The sequence below is a fragment of the Pteropus alecto genome, unplaced genomic scaffold (assembly GCF_000325575.1).
Source record: "Pteropus alecto unplaced genomic scaffold, ASM32557v1 scaffold271, whole genome shotgun sequence".
In the NCBI taxonomy this organism is placed as follows: domain Eukaryota; kingdom Metazoa; phylum Chordata; class Mammalia; order Chiroptera; family Pteropodidae; genus Pteropus; species Pteropus alecto.
Genome location: NW_006430730.1, coordinates 22,985 through 50,353, shown reverse-complemented (window position 1 = coordinate 50,353; position 27,369 = coordinate 22,985). Strand labels below are relative to the sequence as shown.

Genomic DNA, 27,369 nt, shown 5'->3' with positions numbered 1-27,369 from the left:
GGCGCCGGCGTGTGCGGCGCCTGCTCGTGTGGCCATCCGGGTGTGTGCTGGGTGTCGAGCCGAGGTGCTGGGTCCGGCCGTGTGTATGTCCTCCCGAGTGGCTGTTCCTCCGGCTGTGTGTCTGGGGGCTGTCGCGCGCCCATCAGAGGGGCTGTGTGCAGGTGTGTGTGCGTGGGTTGTGTGCCCAGGTGTGGGTCGCCCCCAGCCAGTGTGTGCGCGCGGCTAGCTGCGTTGGGCGTTTGTGTCCGGGATGGATGTCCATCCGAGGGTCTGTGTGCCGGGTGTGCTTGCTCGTGTGTCCATTTGTGCGTGTGTGTGTGTGTGCGAGCATGTGTGTCTGCGGGTTGTATGTCTCCGAGGGTGTGTGTCTGTGCGACCACGTCAGGTTCCTGGCTGGGGGGCTGGGGCTCGGCGCCTTGTGGGTCCAGGCCTCTGTGTGGGTTTGGGGGAGGGGAGTTTGCCGCTCCCTCGGTCCATGTCAACTGGGTGGGGGGGTCCTCAGCGGTCCTTGGGGGAGACGGCCATGTCTTCCCCTTCCCGGTGGCTGAGTGGGGGGATGGGCGGCCGGTAGGTGGACAGATGGAAGGATGAGAGGCCGAGGGATGGACAGATGGGCCCGAGGGGAGGCACGCAGACCCCCCTCCCCCACACCCACCCAGCCCCAATGGCCCCACCGGTCAGATCTCGCAGATGGGCCAGAGTTGCCTGCCTCCGGTGGCCAAGCTGGGGCATCTTCCGGCTGCTAGTGGGAGGATCGCCTTGGTGGGGGTCTTTAGGACAGCCCCCCAACCCTGCTGAACTCTGATCTCTGGCCCTGGCTTGTGCTCTGGTGTGGGGAGGGGGTATGGTGGGAAGGAGGGACGTTCGGATTTCTTTGGCCTGCGAAGTAGGTGGGGCGAGTGTGCCTCAGGGCTGAGAGGGATGTGTGTCCATGCCTGTGGTGAGTGTGAATCTGCCTGTCTGTTGACTGTGTCACTGGGGTTCAGTATTTTGTGTGCATTTGTAGGAGTGTAAATCCCTTGCAGGGCTGTTGTGAGAGCATGTGTCTGGGAGTGAGCATCGCAGAGTGTCTGTGCAAAGGTGGATCTTTCGGTGCCTGTGTGGTTGTCTGAGTGTGTATCAGCCTTGTAAGTGTCTGTGTATGCTTGTGGTTCTGCGTATGTGTGTGAGGCGTGCATTGGCTAGTGTGTGTATTTGTTTGTCTGTTGGTGTAGGAATGTGGCAGTTTTGTGACCGTGCATCGTAGGGATATGTGAAGTTGTCTGAGTGTGTTTGGGCATTTAAGAGCATGCACCTGTGTATATTTGATTGTGCAAGTGAGTATCTGTATGTATGTTCCATGTTGGTAGGTGTGCAAGGGTATATCTGTTATAGGTGCATGTACTTGGTTGTCTGTAAGGGGCACAAGGGTTTGTTGTATGTTTGCATGTGTGTGTGTGTGTGAGAATGTGCAACAAAAAGTCAATGTCGTACACGTGTGGTTGTGCAGGTGTGTCACCCTTGAGGGTTCGTGTCTATGTTGTGCGTCCATTGATGCATTAGTGTTGGTCTCTCGGAAGTGGTCTCAGAGATGGTGGGACACCCACATATGTTCAAACTCATATGTGCAAGGTTATATGCACAGACATACCTGTGTCCCCAGCACAAGGCTAACCCTACTTCTGGGCCCAGTGAAATTGAGGCCCATGTGGCGTGACCTGTGGTATGCTGGGGTCCAGCCTGGGGTCCATGGACACAAGTGTGTCCACATTCCAGGCCTAGAGCCAATGGAGAATGGGGGCACAGAGACCATCATGCTGGTGTGTCCATGGAAATCCAGGTGTAGAGGCTTGGGTTGTGGGTCCACGTGTGTTTTGGCATGTCCACACATGTTGGTATGACAGTAGTGTGATGGCGAGCATGGGAACGTCTGGCCCTTCCCCAGCCCCCAGTACTGCTCAGGTCTTTGAAGCAGGGGCACTGGGATGTGAAGTGTGGAAGGAGGAGGCTGGGTGCCTAGAATCCTGGATCTGAAGGAGAAGGAGGCTGGGTGGGGCCCGATTCTTGGATCTTGAGTCTGAGGGAGGAGGAGGGTAGGGTCCCAGGGTCTTGAGGGATGGGGGTGTGGGCTGGGGTCACTGGCTTCTTGAGACCCCAGAGGACAAAAGGCTAAAGCCATGGACTCGTGGGTTTCGGAGGGTGATCAGTCCTGATGCCCAGACTCCTTGGTTTCCAGAGATGACTTCCTGGGTCCATCTGAGATTATGCACAGCCTGCAGCAGGAGGACTGAGAGTGTGGTCACACCAGGGACTTCTTTGGCTGAGATGGTCTCTGAGGCAGGTCTCCAGAGAGGAGCCAGAAGGATGCTAATAGAATCATCTTGTTCCTTTGCAGGTACTGGCCCAGGCCCTGACTCCCTGAAGAGAGGTGAGTGTGGTCCCTCAGGCTGGGGGGAGAGATGTAGTCTGGATTTCAGTGCAGGGTAGGACAGTGTCCTGAGGGGCCAGGTGCCTCCCAGGCAGGGGGGTGGTGACAAAGTCATGAGCATCATGTTTGGGTAAGGGCTCGTAGTAAAGCTGGGACATAGGTGACAGGTGGGGGGGGGTCTCAGGCCTGGAGGGCTTCTCTTGGGATGGGTGAGGTGGTCGGGAAAGGGGAATTTCCTCATGATGTCGGTAAAGGGCACAAAAGTTTCATGACGTGAAATGACCCCTGCATTTGGAGAGCGATGCGGCTCTGGTTTAGCATTTTGTGTGTGTGTGTGTGCGTGTATGCGGGAAGATCTCCTGATAGTCTAGCCTGCCGGTGGCTGAGAGAGGGCCAGAGAAAAAAAATAAATGAATAATAATAACAGCAGCTGACATTTATGTCGTGTTTGCTCTGTCAGGAACTAATCTAATCCCGTTACAGTGCATTATCTTATTTAATACTTACAACAACTCTCTGAGGTAGGTGCTCTCATTATCCCCATTTCACAGAGGAGCACACTGAGGCACAAAGAGCGGAAGTCAGTTGACTCGAATCACATAGCAGGCAATCAGGGTGTGAACCTGGGCGGTCGGGTCCAGATTCTGTCCCGCAATGCTGCACTGCCTCTCAATAAATGTCAGCTGTTTTTATTGCTATTATCATTCCATCATCTCGAGTCCACCCCAGCTGTGGGAGGGGAAGCGCTGTACTCCTGTTCCACAGAGTGGGGTTCTGAGCCCCAGAGGCCCCACAGCCAGGCAGGTGCAGAGCTGGGCCTCCTAACTTAGGAGTTCCGCCTTCCAGGCCAGGATTTTGGGTCCAACACAGTGTCCCAGAGGGAGTGCCAGACAAAGTAGTGGGTGGGCCTCGGCGGTGGTGACCTGAGCCTGCTTCTTGTTTTTGTTTCTCTTCAGCCCAGTCACTGTCTCCCTCAGTCTCTGTCTCTGTCTCTGCCTCTGCCTGTCTTTCTCTCTCTCTCTCTCTCTGCCTCTGTCTCTGTTTCTCTCTCTCTCTCTCTCTGAATCTGTCTTTTTCTGTCAGTCCATCTCTCCATTCCTCTGGTCTCTCCCTGTTTCTTTCCCACCCTCTCTTGGTTCTGCCTCTCCAGGTCCAGACTTCCTCTCCCCTCAGGCTGAAGGATCAGGGCCATGTCAGGCCACGGTCCTGAACTGCAGATCCCCGGGAGGTGGGCCAGAAGGGACTGGGGTGCAGGGTGGGGTGAAAACAGTTTCAGGGACGCCCCCTTCCCATCCTTTCCTCTTCACCCCCCACCCCCACCCCATGTTGTGATGGAAGCTGACATGTCGTGGGCTGCAGCTGCCGCAGGGGGAATCCCCGCCGGAAGGTTTTGCCTGGAGCAGAGGCATAGCGGGAGTGTATGAGTGTGTGTGAGTGAGCGAGTGAGTGAGTGTGTGTGCGTAGGCATGTATGGGGCCTTGTGCGTGCCCATGGATGCGAGCACAGAAGTCGACGCCTGCTTAAGACCTCAGGAGAGCCCAGGATGGAACCAGACTTAGAGAAGGACTTCTCAGGGCTGGGCAGGGAGACCAATGTGGTTTTCTCAGCCCCTCCCACCTTCAGACCCCCTTTGCCTCTGATAAAGGGTGTGTGTTTGTTATTTTTAACATTTATTGAGTATTTACTGTGTTCTAGGCCCTGTGCTCTGGAGCCCCCATGAATGAGCTCACTGAACCCTTGAAACAACCCAGTGAAAATGGTACAATTATCACCCCATTTTACAAAACAGGAAATGATGGCCTAGATAGGGGAACTCATTGGTTTGGGGCCACAGAGCTAGCAAGTGAGGGAGCCAGGACTTGAACTTGAGTCCGTTTGATCTCAAAGGACTTGTTCTTAAAAATAGTGCACACTCCTATGCCTGGCTCATAATGGGCACTCGATGATGATGCTAATAATGATTATTAACATGTATTGAACACATTTTATGTGCTAGGCACTGTTCTAAGTAGTACATCATGCTCATTAATCTATTTAATCCTCACAGAGTTAAGGCCTGTTTTTATCTCCATTTTACAGATGAAGAAACCGAGATTCAGAGAGGTTCAGACGCTTGCCCGAGGTCACACAGCTAGTAAGTGTCAGAGCTGGAATTTAAACCTAGGGAGTATGGCTTTGAAATCCATGACCTTAAACCCTAGTCAGCTGTGATTTTTCAAAATGGTTAGTGGGTACTGGGAGGCCCAGGCTGGGCCAGGTGTCATCAGAGGTTGGGAGGTCATCAGAGGTCTGGGAGCTCCTAGAGAAGGGGCACGGGTCGGTTAGGACACTCAGCAGGTCTGGCAGTGGTAATTTACCAACCAGCATGGAAACAGTGTTATCTATTCAAACAAGTGCATACCAGCTGATGATCGGTCCGTCACTGCCCTATGGGACTTGGTTGTCAGGAAGGGAGGGACCCGGGTCAGACTCCTAGCGGGGCATCCCAGGGCGGGCAGGCTGGCAGTCAAGCTCTCTGCCCGGATAACCCTCTTCTTCTGCAGGTCTCACTGCCCACTCCTCCCACCTTCCCACTGCGCCATGGCTCCGGGCCCCTTCTCCTCGGTGCTGCTCTCGCCACCACCTGCTGCCCTGTCCTTTCTGCTGCTACTCTGGGCGGGGGCGTCTCGTGGCCAGCCCTGTCCTGGCCGCTGCATCTGCCAGAACGTGGCGCCCACGCTGACGATGCTGTGCGCCAAGACCGGCTTGCTCTTCGTGCCGCCAGCCATCGACCGGCGCGTGGTGGAGCTGCGGCTCACCGACAACTTCATCGCGGCCGTTCGTCGCCGAGATTTCGCCAACATGACCAGCCTGGTGCACCTCACCCTCTCCCGTAACACAATCGGCCAGGTGGCAGCCGGCGCCTTTGCTGACCTCCGCGCCCTCCGCGCCTTGCACCTCGACAGCAACCGCCTGGCCGAGGTACGCGGCGACCAGCTTCGCGGCTTGGGCAACCTCCGCCACCTGATCCTCGGCAACAACCAGATCCGCCGGGTGGAGTCGGCGGCCTTTGACGCCTTCCTGTCTACCGTAGAGGACCTGGATCTGTCCTACAACAACCTTGAGGCCCTGCCCTGGGAGGCCGTAGGCCAGATGGTGAACCTGAACACCCTCACGCTGGACCACAATCTCATCGACCACATCGCCGAAGGTACTTTCGTGCAGCTTCACAAACTGGTTCGCTTAGACATGACCTCTAACCGCCTCCACAAACTGCCCCCTGATGGGCTCTTCTTGAGGTCCCAAGGCCCTGGGCCGAAGCCACCCACGCCGCTCACGGTCAGCTTCGGTGGCAACCCCCTGCACTGCAACTGCGAGCTGCTCTGGCTGCGGCGGCTGACCAGAGAGGATGACCTGGAGACATGCGCCACGCCTGAGCACCTCACCGACCGCTACTTCTGGTCCATCCCTGAGGAGGAGTTCCTGTGCGAACCCCCGCTGATCACACGGCAGGCGGGGGGCCGCGCGCTGGTGGTGGAGGGCCAGGCGGTCAGCCTACGGTGCCGGGCCGTGGGCGACCCCGAGCCGGTGGTGCATTGGGTGGCACCCGACGGGCGATTGCTTGGGAACTCGAGCCGGACCCGGGTCCGGGGGGATGGGACGCTGGATGTAACCATCACCACCTTGCGGGACAGTGGCACCTTCACTTGCATTGCCTCCAATGCCGCGGGGGAAGCCACGGCGCCGGTGGAAGTGTGCGTGGTGCCTCTGCCCCTGATGGCGCCTCCGCCTGCCGCCCCGCCACCTCTCACAGAGCCTGGCTCCTCTGACATCGCCACACCCGGCCGACCTGGTGCCAACGAATCGGCCGCTGAGCGCCGGCTGGTGGCAGCTGAGCTCACCTCCAACTCCGTGCTCATCCGCTGGCCGGCGCAGAGGCCCATTCCTGGCATCCGCATGTACCAGGTCCAGTACAACAGCTCTGCCGACGACTCCCTCGTGTACAGGTGGGTGCTGCCGGCCCAGAAGCTCCTCCCACCGCAGTGGCCTGACCCCCTATCTGCTCCCTCCCTTGGCCTTCTTGCTTAACCGAGGTTCTAGATGGCTATGCAGAGTTGCCCTATCTCCTCCTCTCTCTATTTCTGTCTCACTGTCTCTTTCTGTTTTTTATGCATTTTGCAAATCTTCGCTGAGCACCCACATGAGCCAGACCAGGGCTGGACACTGGAGTTATAACAGTGACTGTGCCCAGCATGAGCCTTACTCCCATGGGGCTCATGGTCCACATCTCTGCTCGCCAAAGGATTTTGACTGTGTACCTTGTCAGTTAAACATTTTGGAGCATGAAATATATACACACGCACATATATTTATAGTTACATTTATTTTTATAAATTATATACCAGTGCTACTATATTAACACATTGGGTACATTATAGAACAGAAAACTAAAGGATCAAAAAAATATGTAAATGTTATTTCCCCCCATCCACTGGATTAGAAGCCATTGCCCAGGTGTGGACAGACCTGTATGGTGTAGACAGACATTAAAGAGTTACTTTCCTCCATCATCTCTCTTATTCTCTTGCTCTCATCTCTGGCTTTGTCTGTCTGCTTCTTCTCTCCCTCCTGCTTTCGTTAGGTATTGAGCCCCTGCTCTGTGCTGGGCCCTGAGCCAGGCACTGGGGACACAGGGAGACCAAGAGACCAGTCCCTGCCTTCAGGGAGCTCACAGCCCAAAGGGAGGGGCAGTCAGTACACGCTGAATTATTGCCTTGGCCTTGCAGTGTTCTCCATCTTGGTAGCTTTCTAACTATGGTTCATAGCCATACACCTGGCACACAGGGCACTTGATAAATGGTTGTTGGTTCTGTGACTGTCTCTTCTTCTTGGCTCTGCCTCCATCATGCACATTGTAGAGCGCCTGCCGAATGCTTAATCCTGTGTTTAACTTCACTTGAGAATGCCAGAGGGCATAAAGCCATTTTTAGGAGCCCCAGCTCTTGGGGTGCTCAGACCTGCACCAAGGCCTCCATCTTTACCCTTCCCAGTGTTCTCTTGGCCACAGTCCTGGTACACAGTAGGTGCTTTGCCATTGTTGGGTGAATGAGTAAATCCCTTGTCTCTTTTCCCTTGTCTCTGCCATCCTCATTTTCTTCTCATTTAGAATCTGGTCACCAAACACTGAATAGGTGCCTACTACATGCCAGACTTCATCCTGAGCCCTGGGCTGGCTTAGATAGATGAGACACCGGCCCAGTTTACAAACATTAGGTCAAATCAATGAACAAAACAAAAACCTTTATAAGGTACTACTGAGGATGCTATCTCATTCCATCTTCCCAACTCTGCATGAAGCAGCAGTGATTTTCCCCCTCCTGTTTTATGGACAGGGAAACTGAGGCTCAGTGCTGGGAAGTCACTTGTTCAAGGTTATACAGAAAGTGGCAGAGCCAGGATTCCAGCTCTTACCCTTCTTATTCCTAATCCTAACTTTTTTACGTTGAATACATTTATCGAGCACCAACTGTTTGCCAGGCAGGGATTAGGGGAGATTGATAATATATTTCTGGGAATAACTCTTGGTTTGTGACTCTCCACCTCTGTTTCTCTCTTTCTTTTTCTCTCTAACCCAAGGCCCCTACATGGTGGGGTGGGGGAGGTTTGCAGAGCCCCAGACCTTGCATGTATGCAGAGGTTGATAGTCTTCTGTCGCTAGCTGGGCAACAGACCCTGGGCCTTTTCCCTTCCCCTTAGGGGCACGGTTTGTCCTCCCTCCCCTATTGCAGATATCTGTGCTGTGGTGCTGTAGGGGTTAATTTCCTCACTGCTGCCATGGGCAGAGGCAACATCCAACCAGAAGCCTACTCTGCTGCTTGCTTGTGTCTTGCAGCCAATTAGAGACACATGGGCTCAAGCTTTCTTAAGGAGCCAGCCTCTGTCCTTGAAAATGGAGGACCCCCTAGTAACTGGTTATTTTGGGGGAAGGAGCAAGAGGAATTTAAGGCTCTCTGAGAGTGGAGATAAGAGGAAGAGGAAGAAGAAGACTTATAGCCTGGGGCCCAAGGTTGGGGATGAGGGCCATGGTCTGTGAAATGGCAGGCAGGGGGGAGAGCTGGAGAAGTGGCCGGGCTTTAATGAGGAGGTGGGGCCCTGACTTGAAGTCTTTTGGTTAGAAGGTGGCTCTTGGTGGTGGGAACCTCCAAGGAGGAGGGAGAACTGAGGTGGGCTTTAGGACCAGAAGGGGGCCTGGCTGGAGGGAAGGTGAAATTTCTGAGAGAGGTAAGAGGCCTGTGGAGATGGGGACATGGCCTCTCAGGGGAGGTGGAGCTCCTGTTGCATGGTCCCATGCAGATGAGGAGGTGATCCTTGTCTCTAGTGACCCATTAAGAGCTTTGTAGGAGGGGAGAGCTTGTGAGGTTGAGTGCTGTTGCAAATCCATGTGGATGTGGCTGTCCCCAAGGCTGGACACGGCCAACAGCATAGAAGGGATTTGCTCAACAGTAGAGGGCCAAGGTGTAGTTGAATGGTCTTATAGATGGGGTGGGGTACAACTGGCAGTAGAGTGTGAGCCGCAGCAAAGGTTACTGGCCAACATCAGGCGGGATGCAAGCTAATAATGATGAAATTATTAAGTGCCAGACTTTGGGTATGTTAACTCCTTCATACTCCAAACCATGGTGTAGGAATTCTTAATATCCCCATTTGGGAGAAATGCACAGAGTGGCTATGAAACTTACCTAAGGTCACAGAGCTATCAAGTGGTAGGTAGAGGAAAGACTGAAACCCAGGCAGTCTGGCTCCCAGTCTTTGTCAGCTTAACTGTTTCTCTAGAGCAAGAAAGGGAATTGCTTGCTTGGCTATATTTGACCCAATTATGGATGAGACTTAACCTGGGGGTGTGATTTGGTAACTTCCGATGTATATGTATAGGGCAGGGCATACACATAGAGTGTTTTCAGGACATGTAAAGAGTGGATACTCCTAGGCACAGTAAGGGAATCATCCCCAGGGCGCTATTATGGGGTGTGGCCTGGAAGCTACTGGTCAGTCAGAACGGGAGTGGTTTGTAGCCGTGGCCTCTTCGTACGCAGGAATATGTAGTTGAGGGGCTTGGAAATTGTGTCAGAAGATAGATGCAGCTAGATGTATTTACCCAAAGGTGGGATATGCAGATGAGGCGAGTGGCCTTTATCAAGGTCTCCCTGAGAGGGCAGGAATATGTAAAAAAGAGAAACTAGAAGAGCATCCATTGTCCCAGTAGGAGTAAGACAGAGGTGGGGGTGTGGGTTGACCTCAGTGTTCCCTTGTGTGAGGGTAGGGCATGCAGATAAGGAGGAGAGTGGCCCCTTAAAGGGTAGAAATACAGAGATAAAAGACCTTGAATGTCAATTCAATAATTTTTAATAAGAGTAAGACACTGTTAGGGGCGTGTCCCTTGAGGGCCGGGCATAAAAGCTATAGCACTCCTCCCATGCAAGGGCTAGGACACGTAGATGAAGTAACAGGAATGGCAGACATTGGCCTAGTAGGCAGTTGAGACTCAGATAGGGGGTGGGTCTGAGGGCGGAGCATGCAGATGAGGGGCGTGGCCTGTAGCTGTGGTCCTGAGAGGTTGGAAATTTGTTGCTTGAATGACTGCTGCTGTCCCATTAGAAGGGGAGATATCGGTAGGGACTCATAGTGTGGTTCTCACCGGTCACCAAGGGTGGGACTTGCAAGTGAAGCAGCATGGTTCAGAGTGGAACTAACCCCGAGCTGATCCCTCCCCCTCCTGCAGGATGATCCCCTCCACCAGCCAGACCTTCCTGGTGAATGATCTGGCGGCGGGCCGCGCCTACGACCTATGCGTGCTAGCCGTCTACGACGACGGAGCCACGGCACTGCCAGCCACGCGAGTGGTGGGCTGCGTGCAGTTTACCACGGCTGGGGATCCGGCGCCCTGCCGCCCGCTAAGAGCCCACTTCTTGGGTGGCACCATGATCATCGCCATTGGGGGTGTCATCGTCGCCTCGGTCCTCGTCTTCATCGTTCTGCTCATGATCCGCTACAAGGTCTATGGCGACGGGGATGGCCGCCGCGCCAAGGGTACCTCCAGGTCGCCCCCGCGGGTCAGCCACGTGTGCTCGCAGACTAACGGCGCAGGTGCGCCGCAGGCTCCGCCCCTGCTGGCGCAGGACCGCTACGAAGCGCTGCGCGAGGTGGCTTCCCCCGCTGCTGCGGCGGTGGCCGTCGAAGCGAAGGCCACGGCGGCTGAGACGGCTTCTGCGGAGCCGGAGGTGGTCCTTGGACGCTCCCTGGGCGGCTCGGCCACATCGCTGTGCCTGCTACCTTCTGAAGAAACCTCCGGGGAGGAGTCGCGGGCCATGGCGGGCCCTCGGAGGAGCCGTTCTGGGGCCCTGGGGCCACCAGCTTCGGCGCCCCCAACTCTAGCTCTCGTTCCTGGGGGGGCCCCGGCCCGGCCGAGGCCGCAGCAGCGCTATTCGTTCGACGGGGACTACGGGGCACTCTTCCAGAGCCACAGTTACCCGCGCCGCGCCCGGCGGACAAAGCGCCACCGGTCCACGCCACACCTGGACGGGGCCGGAGGGGGCGCGGCCGGGGAGGATGGAGACCTGGGGCTGAGTTCGGCCAGGGCGCGCCTGGCCTTTACCAGCACCGAGTGGATGCTGGAGAGTACCGTGTGAGCGGCGGGCGGGCGCCGGGACGCCTGGGTGTCGCGGGACAAACGCCCAGCTGCCGGGTCGCTGGGGCAGGACTCGGGGGAGAAAGCATAGCGCCAAGTCGTGGACTGGCGGGGAGACGCGCCCTTCTCTCCCCAGAGAGGGCGGGGCACCCTCAGGCTGTGGTTAGAGGCCTTCTTGCCCCGCCCCGCACCCCGCGCCCCGGGGGTTTAGGGGGGCAGGCCGCCGGGCTCTCCTCCCCCACGGACTCCTCGCCCCACTCCTGCTCCTCCCCCCTGCGCGCTCGCGGACCTCGCTGGAGCCGGTGCCTTACACAGCGAAGCGCGGGGAGGGGCAGGGCCCCCCCGACACTGCAGCACTGAGACACGAGCCCCCTTTCCCCCGCCTGGGACCTGGGGCAGGGGCGAGGGGCCCATTTCTTGTATCTGGCTGGACTAGATCCTATTCTGTCCCGCGGCGGCTTCCAAAGCCCCCACCCCCACCCCATTCACCTCCCTGGTCCCATTGGGTCTGGCTTGGGGTACCCCTTTCTCTGTTACCTTCGTTTGTCTCTGTCCCACTCTGTCTTAACGTCTCTGCCCTTGCCTATTTGTCTCTCCTTTCTCTGTCCTGTCGTCTCTTCTCCCTCTGACCTCCCATATTTTGTCAAGTCTCCCTGTCTCTCCTGGTTACCTCTTCCCACTAAACATTCTCCCGGGCAGGTCCCACTGGAAGGACCAGACTCTCTCCTATTCCTTCCTCTTTCCCCAGATAAATCCCCACATGAACAAAATCCAAAACCAAGTCCTCCTCCCTACCGGAGCCGGGACCCTCCGTCGCAGCAGAATTAAACTTTTTTCTGTGTCTGAGGCCCCTCTGCTGACCTCTGTGTGTGTACTTGTGTCTTGGGAGTGGGTGGTGGTGACCCAGATTACAGCCTGTGGACTAAGTGAGACTGAAGGAAGGCTGGCTCACTGTGATCAGGGATCAGGGGACTGGCAGACAATTTCCTATCTTGTGAGAGACTTAGAGGTAGGGAATAATAACCATAACATGATAATAGCTAACAGTGAGTGCTTACTATGTGCCAAGCACTTAAGTCATTTAATCCTTACAGCAACCCTAGGACATAGTACCGTTATGCTGTTTTACAGATAAAGAATGAGGAAATTGATGCCCAGAAATGTTAAATAAGTTGCACAAGGTCTCATAACCAGATGGTGGCAAAATCAAGATTTAAAAAGGCAGGCAGCCTGATTCTTGAGTCTGTATTCTTAACCACAGAACTCTACTGCTGAACAGTTAATGAAGGTTTATTCCACACATAGACATTGTGCTAAGCAAAGCTCATCTCTCTGAAGTTGGACAACTGTCCTAAGGGATATTATCTTTGGTTCTATTTTACAGACAGGAATCTGAACCAGAGAGATGTGAAGTCACTTGCCCAAAGACCCCTGATCAAGAAATAGTGGAGCTGATAGTTTGATCTCAGTATCTGTTTCTTATCACTATACAGTGTTTCCTCTGATGCCAGGAGGCTGGAGAATGACCCTAATGACCTTAGCCGAGCATGGGTATCCAAAGCCAGCCTGATGAGGGAGGGGAGGAGAGCAAGAGCTCATTGATTACTGTCCGGAATCTGAGGGAGAAGGGGTCTGCTGGGGGCACAGGATGGTGTGGGGTGGGGAGTTTTCTCAGGTGAAACAGGGTTGTGAGTGGGGAAGGGAAGTTGGTTGGGGCGGGGGGTACCACAGTCTTTGTTGGGGGGCCCTGCAGTGAAAACTCCTTCCTGATCCTGGGGAAGAAGGAAGAAGGCTTCATGCCAGCCAGGGGCCCCCTGAGGCCTGGGAGGAGGAGAGAAAGACAGAAATAGAAACAGAACAGGAGGGAGGGGGATGGATCTGGGCAGACAGGGTGGGAGGCAGCAAGGACAGAAGTACCAGAGGATCCTAGACCAGGAGGCTCCCTCACCCAGTGACCTAGCCACGTTTATCTAAGTCATCGTGACCCCTAGAGACTGAGGGCTTCCACACACCAGGCACTGTGCTCACAAACCCTGATGCATGAATAGAGAGCATGCCACCCAGCTCCAGGCACATAATGCTCTCATAAAATGGAGTAACTAGGGTGGTAAACATGATTACATTTTTACTTCACAACATACATGTAGTATGTGCACCCACTTTTCCAGCTGAGGAAACAGTTCAGAGAGGTTAAGGAGCTTGCTCAAGATCATACAGCTAGTAAACGACAGAGCTGTGATTGGAAAGTTTACTGCCTTTAAATCCTGCACACATAACCATCTGACTATACTGTCTCTGAGATACCTGACAAAGCTTTATTGAACAGGCACCGTGTACCTGGCTCTGTGCAGGGGCTACAGCACTGAACAAAACGATGAAAAAATGAAACAAAAAAAACCCTGCCCCTGGAGCTTATATTCTAGAAGGAGGAGACAGTAAACAAGTAAGTAAATATGTAATGAATGCCTGGTGGTAAGTGCGTTCGTGAAATAAATGAAAACAGTATGCGAGGACACTGAGAGGCCTACATTAGGTAAGTAAATATGTAATGAATGCCTGGTGGTAAGTGTGTTCGTGAAATGAATGAAAACAGTATGCGAGGACACCGAGAAGCCTACATTAGGTTGGCAGGATCGAGGAAGGTGATGTCGAAGCTGAAGAAATCCATGTGAGAAGGAATTCCTGGCAATGGAAATAGCATGTGCAAAGGCCCTGAGACAGGAGTGCGCTTGGCGTGTTGGAGGTAGTGTATCTGGACTGGAGTGAGGGGAAGAGTGGGAAGAGGGCAGGTAGAAGAAGCAAGCACGGGGCAGATTCTGGAGAGACTTGTGGCCAATGGTTATGAGTCAAGATTTTGTTCTCAGCTGTGGAAAGCCAATGGAGGGTTTTCAGCATGGGTGGTATATGATCTGATTTCCATGGAAACCCCAGCTTTGGAGTGGGGTGTGCCTGCCTTCAAAACAAAATCAAGAACTGCCATTTCAGAATGTGGCATTCACCCATCAGCATATTTGGGGCCCACACGGTCCCTGGTTTAGCCCTTTGGAGGGACACCCACCACCTTCCGCCTCCTGTATCCTGGGTCCTTCATCTAACAGAGAAATATTTATCAATGCCAATTACATGCTTGATTTTTCAAGATTGAGAGCTTTAAACCCAATGAACGGGTACACCAGTGAGAGAGGACATGGTATCTTTCAAGGGAAATGTTTGAGCATCTACTTTGTGCCTGGCCCTGCGCTGGACACTGTAGACCCAGCAGTGACAAAGACAGATACGGTCCCTGCCCTTCTGGAGCTCAGATGACAATAAGGCTGTGATGGGAAAAGGAAATGAGACTATGGGAGCCCAGAGGAGCTGCCTGACCGCACCCAGAGGTTCAAGGACATGTATTAGAGTCTTTCGGTAGCAAGTGACAGTAATGCAGCTTAAAAAGTGAGCATTTGTTGAGGCATATAGCTGGGAGGGAGACAATTAAGGGTAAAACTACAAAGGGACTTTCCTGAGGGACTGGAAACCAGACTCAACTCCACCAAGACACTCTCCTGCTCATTTCTCTCCTCTGCTTCTTTCAGTTCAGACTCATTCCCTTCAACTGCATGTGCTAGGAAAATGGCCATTTATTTACAGACACAGACTCAATCCTTCCAGCACCATAGCCAAGCGGGAAAAAGGCAAGATCTCCTAAATGAAAAAGATCCCAGGGAAGGGCTCTGATTGGCCTGACTGGGGTCACATGCCACCTCTGCACTGGTTGTGGCATCCAAGGGAATGAAACACTTCGATCGGCCAGATGGGGGTTAGTTTAGCCCTCAGTACGCAGATGTCCAGAATTGGGCGGCCTAGTGGAGGGGGGTGGCAAAAAAAAAAAAAATTAGGTTGAACCATATGAAATTGCCAGTTTTATAGGTCAGAAATGACAGAATATTGGCAATTTCATATGGTTGAACCTAAATACAGAAAATTTCAGATGGGAAAGCTTGTTGGGCCTACGAAAGCAATAGAGACACCACTGGACCACTCAGAAAAGTGTTTGGAGGAGGAGGTGATATTAGCCAAGACATAGGAGATGAGTGGAAATCCGCCAGGTGAAGATGTGGTGGTGGTGGGAGGGTGGTGGGGCATGTCCCAAGTGGAGGGGACAGCTGTGCAAAGGCTGTCTGTCATGAAGGAGGACCAGGGAAGGTTTGTTACTGTGATCTAGAGATGGAGTGCTCTGACTGAGCCAACCTGAGTCACATGTCCAGTCACATGGGGGATTGGGAAAGGGAGCTTTGCTTCGCTTCTCCAAGCAGAGATTTGCAATCTCATTTCCATTACGGCACTCATATTGAAGAGGGTCATATGGCTGAACTCAGACATTGCATATTATGATTCGAATTTGTATTATCAAATATTAATTGACTACTTTCTCTGGGTTCTGTGCTGGGTATACAAAGATGAATTTCCTACTCTTTTGTTTTACCTTCCTGAGAAGGATAGCTTCATCTTCTAGGCTTGTTGCCTCATGGTCACAAAATGGCTACCACAGCTCCAGTTCTCGCATCCTCATACCAATGAGTTAAGCAGGAAGGAAGGGAACAAATGAAAGTTTTCTTCATATCAGGGAAGAAAAAATTCTAAAATAATAAGAGTAATAGCAATGAACACATATATAGGGCTTAACCTGTTTCAAAAATTGTTTTAAATTTTCTGCATAAATTAACTCACTTAAGAAGCTCTTTAGTTGTATGGCCATTCCAAATCACAAGTGTGGGGAAGCAGGCATCAGGCAAGGGGGAAAGAAATTCATAACCTGGGCTGGGAACCTTGCTGTCCCCAACTAAACTGGAGTTCTGTCACTCACAAACTGTATAATTCTGTGGGATCGTGTGTAATTTCTAGTGTGTGGCCTTTGTCTCCTAATTGAGAAAACAAAGTAGAATGCAAAGTAGTGAGAGTTATAGGACTATGGGGATGATTTTGAAACCTCTGTAATTTGACAAAAGCTCAACCATTCAGAAACTTCAGTGGGTTACTCTTGGTAATAAATTTCTTGTGACATGCCTCACAATGAATTATGATGGGCTGGTAGCTGTCACACTTTTCCAACCATCTATGCTTCATTTAAAAACAAACTTAGTGGCATAAAACAAAAATTATTTTATTATGCTCCCAGATTCCATGGGTCAGGGACTTGCTCATGTCACAGTGAGGATGGCTTGCCTTTGCCCCAGCTGAGAGCTGGGATCATCTGGACATTTCTTCACTCACGTGTCTGGTCACTGAGCTGGGATGACTACAAAGCTGAATTCAGTTGGGATTGTCAAGTGAAGTATGTACATATGGCCTCTCCACGTGGTTTGAGTTTCTTGCAGTGTAGCAGTTGGGTTGCAAGAGGGAGAGTTTGAGAATGCATCTTCTGAGAGAGCTAGGTGAACTTGGTGTTGGAGGTCACAAGGCTTGACTTCCATTGCACTCTATTGGTTGAAGAAGTCACAAGTCCAGTTTTAATGAGTGGGGAACATCGACTCCACCTCTCGAAGGGAGGATGTCAAGAGTTGGTGGCCACTTTTTAAAAACCACAACGCGTACCATGCATGAGCTGGAGATGCCAGCAAGTTGTTTAACAACTGGCATTGCTAGAATCGGAATGCACACTGGCCGCACATTGGAGAATATCCTGAAACGTACCCCTCCCTCCTGCTCCCTCTGTTTCAGGTACTAATTCTTTCATTTCTCAATTTTGGGGAGGTCTAGAAGATTCAAAGGGAGGGCGGGGGGAGTTTGCTTAGGGGGATCTTGGGGAAATAGCTATTTGCCAACTGGTATGAAAGTATTTCAACATTTTAACAACAGAAACAGTGCTACTATGGGAGACCCACTGGATATCAGTCCTGCAAGACCTTTACAACCTTGGAACCTCCATGTGCCATTTAAGGCTGCTCCCTAGGTCCATTTCCCACTTTCTCTGCTTGTAGAGCTCTATATTTATTCAGGTATTCACTCTCCCTGGAAAACATCTTCCCTAGCCTCGGAGGTGGAGTTTGATTAATCTAACCCTATCTTTGCAATTATATCTTCCTTACCAGTGATTGGGTTAGACTTGGGCATGTTACTAAATTCTAGCCAATGAGACAAGCATGTACATCCAACAGGGAGTTTCTCTGAAAGGTTTTCCTTGCTTCTAAGAACTGTGGAAGAATCAAAGCCCTAAACATTGTGAACCAGAAGCAAGCTATCCACACTAAGTCTTGTCCAAATTCATGACCGACAGAATCTGTGAGCATAATAAAATGGTTGTTGTTTTATTCCATTAAGCTTGGGGGTGATTTGTTGTGATTTGGAGGATACTGTCTGTGTGTGACAGCTGTAGCTGTAGCTGCCATCTTGAGACCGTGAGGTAGCCAGAGTAAGAATCAGTCAGCAGAAATAGAACCCAGTTCCTCAATGATATTATTGAATGAATGAATGAATGAATGAGAACTTCCTTTCCTGCCAACTGACTTTTTTATGTGTGATAATAAACTCATTTTTGTTCTATTTAATGTAAGTTTGGTTTCTGATACTTATTATGGGATAAAGCATTCTGATTGATATAGATCTCCATCTGTCCTAGGTATACATGGAAAAGAGAGCTATGCAGTTCACAGGTAGGGGGAGACAGAGAGACATATAAACATGTGCGTATATACATACACATTTGCACGCACATGGGCATGAATATGCATTATACACCTTCAGTTAGATTCGGGTTCAGGCAGACACTCACTTGAATACACATACATATACAGTCACAGAAGTCAGGCACACTCAAATACATACAACCAGTCACAAATTTGGCCTCCACCACACAGACCTTCATGCTCAGTCACAGACAGTCACAAACACACACTCAAGAATTTACTAATCACAGAAGATTCCAATTCCTTATTGTTTATTGGAACACATTATATAAAAGTAGAAAAATAAATATTTCATTTAGTCCTGAGTCAGGGCTGCAGCTCCATAAATAAGGGGTGAGAGGAAATAATTTAAGGCAGGGGTGGGACTTAGTGCATAAATAAGGTCTGGGATCCCAGATGAGCTGGGGGTGGGTCTAGGTTCTCAGACACATAGATCTTCCCTGGCGACACACTTCAGATCTCTTGTAAGGAGGCGGAAGAGGTTGAATGTGACAGTAGATTCGAGGCAGTCTTGAGACACCTGTGAGAGAGATCGGAATGCGGTTTCCCATTGCTCGGGCATCAGCCTCCTTCCTTACCCAGAGCCCAGGCATCCATCCTTCTCATGGTAACTCACTTTCTTTGGGGCCTTCTGGAGCCGGTGCAGCCAGTGGTGGAGGCGGCCATGGGGCCTGGGACTTGCTGTGGGCTGAGGTGAGACCTGTGGGCAGAGGAGGGTGGTGTGTGAGGCAGGCCCTAGGACAGAGGGGTGAGGTCTCATATGCTCAGAGCCCACAGACATGGCCTGGTGCCCCGAGCACTCACGCAGGCCTGGAGTTCAGAGTGGATGTGGCGCAGTGTATGAAGGGGCTGGTCCAGGATGTCTCCCAGGGATGAGTCAGCCTTGGTCTCTAGGACCTTTAGTGTCAGGGCCAGTTCAGCCTCCAAAGCCATGGGGCGCTCCCATACCTGAGGAGAAATGAGAAAGAACAGGTGAGGAGGCAGGTGAGGTAGAAAGGTGAGGAAAGATAGGCAAGAAGGCCTAGTTAGTGGGGATAGGTAGAGAGTACAAGGAAGGAGGGCAGGGGATGGGTCACGTAATGGGGAACATATAAGGAAGGATGCAGATGAAGAGGATACAGGTGAGGAGGAAAAATAAGGGAGGAAACAGGTGAGGAGACAGGTGAGAAAATGAAATGGGGACAAGTGAAAGATGATTCATGGGATCACAGAGGTTTGAGAGGCAGGGTATAAAGATGGGTGAGAAGAAAACAGGTTAGGGAGGCAGGTGAGTGAGGGACAGTTAGATGAATAAGTGAGAAGCATTGGTGAAGGAGGAGTATATGCTAGGAGAAGATCAGTGGAAGAAAGATGATGAGGGCCATAGGTGAGAGTCAGTGGTAAGGAGGTCAGTTGAGAGGGGAAGTGGTCATCACTATTGAGAGTAGACAGTGACAAGCTGGGTGGGGAAGGGGCACAGGTGGAGGACAGACCCAGGAGAGAAAAGAAGAGAGAAATGAGAAGGAACTAGGTAAGAGTGGAGGTGAGAGGGACAGGCAGAAAGATGATAAAAGGGACTCATGGCGGGGACAGAGTCAAAGGAGCATTTGAAGCGGGACAAGGGCACAGGACAGGTGAGGAGACACCAGAGAGAAGGGAAAGACAGGTGAGATAAAGGAGGTGAGGGGCCACTTAAGGAGACAGAAAGAGCGGGCAGGTGAGGGTAAGGGTGACCTCAGTTCTAACTCACTTGCAGCTCTGTCAGTTTCCAGTTCCTGGGGAAGAGTGAGAAGCTGCAGCTCTGGTTTTTCAGTGAATTTTCCTAGAGAGCAAGAGCAGACGTTATCCCACAGTATGAAGCTAGCCCATAGGATCAAGGATGAAGGTCTAACAGGAGAACTTGACTTTAATACACAGCAGAAAGGATAGAGATTAACTGCAGCTGAAAAGCTGGAAGCTAGGAGGTGGCTCCATAGTTCAGCGATTAGCACGTTTGCTTTACACACAGAAGGTCCTGGGTTCCCGCCCCAGATAGAGCCACGGACCATACCCCAGTGCGCCAGGCCCCAGGGGTGCCGTGAGCACCTGAGAGGAGATGCCCTGCCTTCAGAGATCCAGTTCTTAAGGGGAGATGGCAACATCCATAGGTCAGGAGTGGAAGTGGGGGGTAGGAATTAAAGAGGGGGGAAAAAAAAAGAAAAGCTGGAAGCTAGCCCATAACAGGAGGATAGAGGTTAGCCCACAGTAGCAGAGTAGCAGATTGGCCAAGGCAGGAAGGGTAGGGGTTAGTCTATAATAGTAGGTGCTCACAGATCCAAGATGGTGGTAGAATAAGAGGATGCTGAACCCTCCCCCTCCCAGAAACACACTGAAATATACACATATATAGAGAGAATTACTCTTGAGAGACAACTGAGGGCTAAATGAGCAGCTCCTGAACAACAAACGACAGAAAGAGACCAAACAGAGAAGGCTGGGAAACCGTAGGAGCTCTCTGGGAGCTGTGGGAACTCTCTGGGATCGGAGGCGCCAGTGAGTGCCATTGTTTATGTCCCTCTCCACCTCGGTAGGACAGGCGGGAGCTTCATTCGGGTGATCTGGCCTACCTACAAGGTTGCTGCAACATGTTCCCATTCACACTATCTGGACCCCATTTTGGCTCTGAACAAAGAGAGCAAGCGGGATCCACAGGGCATTACCACACATATCTTGCCCCTCACCTGGAACAGCTCCAGCTCAGTAGGCTAGTGCCCTGCATGCCATAGCCACCTGCTTGTCTCCAACTGGTCTGCTAAAACCACAAGGCACAGACAGCCTATGCAGAGGTAGCTTCTACACAAGGCCATTTTTTCAAGACTGGGAATAATAGCTATTTTGTCTAATTCATATAAGCACAAAAAGTCAAACAAAATGAAAAGACAGAAGAAGGAACAAGAAAAATCTCAAATGAAGGAACAAGAAAAATTCCCAGGAAAATAATGTAAGGAAATGGAGATAAGCAATTTGCCTGGTAAAGAACTGAAAGAAACAGTCATAAGGATGCTCACCAAACTTGAGAGTGGAATAGAGGAACTTAGGGAGAACTTCAACTGAGTTAGAAAATATAATAAAGAACCAAGCAGAGCTGAAGAATACAGTAACCAAAAAGAAAAATACACTAATAGGAATCAATATCAAATTAGCTAATGCAAAAGAATGGATCAGTGACCTGGAAGACAAGACTAGTGGAAATCAACCAATAGAAAGAGCAAAAAGAAAAAAATAAAATAATAAAATAAATAATAAAAAAACTCACCGAGGATAGTTTAAGAGACCTCTGGGACAGCATAAAAGCCAAAAACATTGGCATTATCAGGATACCAAAAGGAGAAGAAAGGGAGAAAGGAACAGAAATTTTATTTGAAAAAATCATAGCTAAAAAATTTCCTGACCTGGGAAAGGAAACAGACATCCAAGCCCAGGAAGCAGAGAGAGTTCTAAATGAGAGGAACCCACTGAGACCCACACCAAGACATATTGTAATTAAAATGGCAAAATTAAAGATAGATAGACAATTTTGAAGCCAGCAAGAGGAAGACAACTAGTTACATACAAAAGAAATGCCATAAGGCTATCAACTGATTCCTCAGCAGCAACTTTACAGGCCAGAGAAAGTGGCAGGACATCTTTAGAGTGCTGAGAGAAGAGAACCTACAATTTAGAATAACTTACTTGTCAAGGTTATCATTCAGAATTGAAGGAGAGATAGAGTTTCCTGGACAAACAAAAACTAAAAGATTTCATCACCGTTAAACCAGTTTTTCAAGAAATGTTAAGGACTTTTCTTTAAGCAGAAAAGGAAAGGCCATAACTAGGAATAAGAAAATATAAGAAAAGAAAAATATCTCATAGGTAAAGTCAAATATTTGATAAATACCATGAATTATGTCAATTCAAGAAGAGGATATAACAATCATAAAAATCTGCACACCCAAGATAGGAGCACCTAGATATATAAAGCAAATACTAATGGACATAAAGGGAGAAAATCACATTAATAGACAGATCATCCAGATAGAAAATTTATAAGGAAATAATGGCCTTAAATATCACATTAGAGCAGAGCTACTTAACAGGCATTTATACACTATTTAATCCAAAAGCTGCAGAATACATATTTTTTTCCCAAGTGCACATGAAACATTCTCCAGGATAGATCACATATTAGGCCACTAAACAAGCCTCAATAAGTTCAAGAAAATTGAAATCATATCAAGCATCTTTTCCGACCACGCTGGCATGAAACTAGAAATCAACGACAGGAAGAAAATTGGAAAAAACACAAATATGTGGAGATTAAACTACATTCTCCTACACAACCAATGGATCGAAGAGGAAATCACTTGATTTTAGCCAAAAAGTCGAGAAGTGATCAAAGAGGAAATCAAGCAGAAAATAAAAAATTACCTTGAGACAAATAAAAACGAAAACACAACTTTTCAAAATTTATAGTATGCAGCAAAAGCAGTTCTGAGAGAGAAGTTCATATCTATATGGGCTCACCTCAAGAAACAAGAAAAACCCCAAACAAACAACCTAACTTTATACCTGAATGAACTAGAAAAGGAAGAACAAACAAAATCTAAAGTAAACAGAAGGAAGGAAATAATTAAGATCAGAATGAAAATAAACAAAATAGAAATTAAAAACACAATAGCAAAGATTAATGAAACTAAGAGCCGGTTCATTAAAAAGATAAGTAGGATTGATAAGCCTTTAGCCAAATTCATCAAGAAAAAAAGAGAGAGGGCTCAAATCAATAAAAGAAGAGGTTATAACAGACAATACTATAAATAATTATATGCCAACAAATCTGACAATGTAAATGAAATGGATAAATTTCTAGAAGTATATAACCTTCTAAGACTGAACTGTGAAGAAAAAGAAAATCTACAAGACCGATTATTAGCAATGAAATTAAAGCAGTAATAATAATAATAAAAATAAAATCTCAACAAATAAAAGTCTAGGACGAAATGGCTTCAGAGTTGAATTTTACCAAATATTTAAACTGTTTCAAACAATTCAAGAGGAAGAAATGCTTCCAAACTCATTCTATGAGGCCAGCTTTACCCTGATATCAAAACCAGACAAGGACATTACAATAATAAAATTATAGGCCAATATCCTTGGTGAACATAGATGTAAAAAATTCTCAACAAAATATTAGTAAACTGGATACAACAATACATTAAAAGGATCATATACCATGACCAAGGGGATTTATCCCAGGGATACAAGGATGGTTCAACATTTGTAAATGAATACATTGCATTAACGAAAGAAAGGATAAAAACCATAGGATCATCTCATAGGTGGAGAAAAAGCATTTGATAACATTTAATACCCTTTAAAGATACTAAGAGCTTAAAAACTCTCAACAAAGTGGGTGTAGAAGAAACATATCTCAACATAATAAAGGCTATATATGCTAAACCCACAGCTAATATACTCAATAGTGAAGGGCTGAAAGCTTCTCTCCTACCATCACGAACAAGATAAGAATGTCCACTATCACCACTTCTATTCAACATAGTATTGGATGTCCTAGCCACAGCAATCAGACAAGAAAAAGAAAAGGCTTCCACATTGGAATAGAAGAAGTAAAACTCTCATTATTTGCAGATGACATGATACTATATACGGAAAACCCTAAAGAATTCACCAAAAAACTATTAGTACTAATAAATGAATACGGTAAAGTTGTAGGACACAGAATCAATATGCAAAACTTTATTGTATTTCTATACATCAATAACAAATGATCAGAAGGAATACTTAATAATCCCATTTACAATGGCATCAAAAAGTATAAAATACCTAGGAATAAATTTAACCAAAGAGGTGAAAGACCTGTACTCAGAAAATTGTAAGACATCAAAGAAATAAATTGAAGAGGATACAAATAAGTAGAAGGATATATCACGCTCTTGGATTGGAAGGATTAATATTGTTAAATGTTTTTTATACCTAAAGCAATATACAGATTCTACGCAATCCATATTAAAATACCAGTGGCAAATGGTATTCTTCCCAGAACTAGAATAACTAAGCCTGAAACTTATATGGAATCACAAAAGATCCCAAACGGCCAAAGAAACCTTGAGTTAGAACAAAGCTGGAGGTATCATGCTTCCTGATTTCAAACTATACAACAAAACCACAGTAATCAAATTAGTATGTAGTGTGTACTAGCATAAAAATAGATATGTAGATCAATGGAATAGAATAGAGAGCCCAGGAATAAATCCTTACTTATATGGTCAATACATTTATGACAAAAGAAGCAAAGATATAAGCTGGAGTGAAGACAGTCTCTTCAATAAGTGGTGTTGGGAAAACTGGACAGATGCAAAAAAAATGAAATTAGACTACTTTTTTATACCATATACAAAAATAAACTCAACATGGATTAAAGACTTGAATGTAAGACCTGAAACCGTGAAACTCCTAGAAGAAAACATAGGCAGTAAACTCTTTGACACTGGTGTTGGCAATATCTTTTTAAATATATCCCCTTGGGCAAGGGCAACAAAAGAAAAAATAAACAAATGGAGTTGTATCAAACTAAAAAGTTTTGCACAGTGAAGGAAATCATCAATAAAATGAAAAGACAACCTACTAAATGGGAGAAAATATTTGTAAATGATACATTCAATAAAGGGTTAATATCCAAAATATACAGAGAACTCATACAATTTAACACCAAAACAAAACAAAAGCAAAAACAAAAAACACCAAAACAATCCAATTAAAAAATAGACAGAGGACCTGAATAGACAGTTCTCCAAAGAGGACATACAGATGGCCAACATCTGTATGAAAAGATGCTCACCATCACTCATCATCAGGGAGTTACAAACTAAAACCACAATGAGATATCACCACATACCTATCAGAGTGGCTAGCATCAAACGATCAACAAATAACAAGTGCTGACAAAGATGTGGAGAAAAGGGAACCCTCATGCACTGTTGATGATATTGTAAGTTAGTGCAGCTGCTATGGAAAACGAATAAAGATTTCTCAAAAAATTAAAAATAGAACTACCTTTTGACCCAGCAATTCCACTTCTGCATCTTTATCCAAAGAAAACGAAAACCCTCTTTGAAAAGATATATGCATCCCTGTGTTCATTGCAGCGTTACTTACAACAGCCAAGGTGTGGAAGCAACCTAGATGTTCATAGATAGTTGAATGGATAGTGAAATAATACTTCTCTCCCTGAGTTTAGAAACATAAGATGTTCACTATTATCACTTCTATTCAACATACCTTGAGGTTCTAGTTAGTTTAATAAGGTAAGATAAATAAGAGGTATAAAGAGTGGAAAGGAAGAATAAAATTTTCACTTGCATTAGATATGTCTATATATGGAGAAAAACTAAAAGAATCCATGACAAACTATTAGAGTTAGTAAGGAAATTTAACAAGAAAGTTAACTGCAAGGCCAAAAAAAAAGTTCTCATCTCAAGAAAACAATTCTGACAGATGTTAACTAGACATTGTGGTGGTTATTTAGCAATATATACAAGTACCAAATCATTATGTCATACGCCTCAAACTATTATAATGTTGTAAGTCAATTATACTTCAATCGAAGTAAAAAAAAAACCACACAAAATAATTACTCACCAAAGCGTCCTTGGCTTTCTTGAAGGCCTTCCACTCCGTTGGTGGCAGAGATTTGAACTTGCCAATGTTGCAACTCCTTCCAGCTGAGGTGGGCATGGAAGTGGGAACAGGGCTTGCTCCGGCCAAGCCCAGCCCCGCAGCCACCAGCACAAGCACCAGGCACCAGGCTACAGCCATCGCCAAATCGCAACTGCTTCCCTGGCTGCATGGCTTGGCTTTTTAACCAAGCTAAATGAACAATCCTGGATGATGTGTGTAAAGTGAAAAAGCAAGTGGAAATTTCGATTTCAAAAAGGTATGAGTTGGCGGGGCCAGCTGCTGATCCAGGTGATCTCACAGGTGTGGGTGTGGCCAGGTGAGCCCATAGCTCTAAGGAGAACAAAAGAGAAACTGAAATCAATCCCAGGAGGGAGCCTAAGACATCTCCGAGCCTCACTTAGGAGTCCCTGGGACTTTGGGAGAGTCCCTGATTGAGACTGTTTCAGGGAGAGGGATAGGCAACTGTCATAGCAGGGCAGGGGCTGGGCGGGGTGTACAGGGGTGAGGCTGCCTGGGTGGCAGAGAAGGCGCTTCCTTCACTGATTTAAGCCTGTTCCAGGAACTCACTCATTTCATGCTCTGAACATTTCTGTGAATACACTAAGATCTTACAAAAAGCCCTCCATAGGTTCTTGGAACCCATATAACGAATCAGTTTGACCAGAGCTAATTGATGTAAATACGAGTTATGTTCTTACTGTATATTTCTGGTCACAGAAACATCACTGAACTTGTCAATAAAGATATAAACACTTCTAATATTAAATGTTGAAATAAATGTGAGCTATACATACATTTTAGAAAAATTAATGAAAACAAGTAAGATGATGATTTTCCAGCCCGCTTTTCCAGGTCGAGGTTGAGAGTGGCCTCAGCTCGGGGTGGAAGGTGGTCCCCACCTTGGAAGGAACCCTTCATCACAGGGCCACCCCTACACACCCACAGTCACTCAGACTGGTACAATTTGGACGATTCACCTAATATGCATACCTTTGGGATGTGGGAGGAAATCGAAGTCCCGGGAGAAAACCCACGCAGACGTGGGGAAAGCGTGCAAACGCCACACAGACAGCGCTCCCAGTAGAAAATCGATTTTTTCCCCCTCATCACGTTATTATAAAATGACGTCATTCGGGGGATCTGCCGTAGTTATTTTTATGAACATCCTCATTTTACCAGTGAGAAAACAGAGGCACAGGAAGGCAAAGTGGCTTGCCTAAGGTCCCACAGCTGGTTAATGGCACAGCTGGCATTTGAAGGGAGTCCTGTGTGCATACATCTTATTCTATACTCTGCCCAAGTCGAAGCTGGGAACCTCTGGGAGTCCCAGACACCCAGCTCTCCTTTCTCTCCCTCTGGGTAGCACGACAGGGTAGGGAGCACCTCATTTGCTGGGGGCAGGAGAGGCTGCTGCCTGGGGCGAAGGCGGTGAGGAAGGCTTCCAGCAGGCAGGCAGAGTCTGGTTGCTTTGCTATCCTCCCCACAACTACCATGCGCGGTAATATTTGCGTAGCCTCTAGGGAATTGCTCTGACGTGCGGGCCCTTCATATTTTTCATTACTTTATTTTTTTTCTTGGCCTTTAGGTGCAGAAGTTATTAATCACACTTTTCAGATTATAACAGAATCACAATTGGCCCTTGAAGACCCTCTAAGGTTTTACCTGCCCCTCCCCCATGCCCAATCCCCACTCCCGCCCCTCCCCCTCACAGGCACCCACTGTAATACACTTGATATATAGCTATGAAGAAGTATCTTTATAATTTGTGATTTCGTACATGTATATTTTCAATTTGCATAAATGGGATTGCGCTATAAATCTTGTTCTATTTCTTCCTTTTTTTTTTTAAAGCTTAACCATACATTTCTGAGATGATCGATGGTGGTGCGCCTCAAGTTCCTGGCTTCTAACTGCCGCGTTGTAGTCCATGCTGTGCCCAC

The 27,369-nt window shown here is 48.3% G+C and overlaps 2 protein-coding genes across 3 annotated transcripts; one reads left to right on the top strand and one right to left on the bottom strand.

The window, feature by feature from the left end:
* Positions 1-2,373: 2,373 nt before the first annotated feature.
* LRFN1 (leucine rich repeat and fibronectin type III domain containing 1) lies at positions 2,374-11,932 on the top strand. 2 transcript variants are annotated; one of them, XM_006905387.3, is made up of 5 exons: positions 2,374-2,407; positions 4,103-4,166; positions 4,487-4,541; positions 4,951-6,393; positions 10,167-11,932. In XM_006905387.3, exons 4-5 carry the CDS (start codon positions 4,988-4,990, stop codon positions 11,071-11,073), a joined length of 2,313 nt encoding a protein of 770 aa, XP_006905449.1. In that variant the 5' UTR covers positions 2,374-2,407; positions 4,103-4,166; positions 4,487-4,541; positions 4,951-4,987; the 3' UTR covers positions 11,074-11,932. The 2 variants fall into 2 exon arrangements, with proteins under 2 accessions (XP_006905449.1, XP_024906319.1); XM_025050551.1 differs by lacking the exon at positions 2,374-2,407 and having other exon boundaries at positions 3,482-4,166.
* A 6,039-nt stretch (positions 11,933-17,971) lies between these two features.
* Positions 17,972-25,585, bottom strand: IFNL1 (interferon lambda 1). Its single transcript, NM_001290171.1, is given in 5 exon segments — positions 17,972-18,257; positions 18,354-18,437; positions 18,542-18,685; positions 19,467-19,538; positions 25,391-25,585. Coding segments are annotated over 5 exon segments (576 nt in total). The 5' UTR covers positions 25,568-25,585; the 3' UTR covers positions 17,972-18,158.
* Positions 25,586-27,369: the final 1,784 nt, after the last annotated feature.

Coding starts and splice junctions, on each gene's coding strand:
- LRFN1 (XM_006905387.3), top strand. CDS start 4,988: ATGGCTCCGGGCCCCTTCTCCTCGGTGCTGCTCTCGCCACCACCTGCT. Junction 6,394..10,166: donor GACGACTCCCTCGTGTACAG/GTGGGTGCTGCC, acceptor CCCCTCCTGCAG/GATGATCCCCTCCACCAGCC.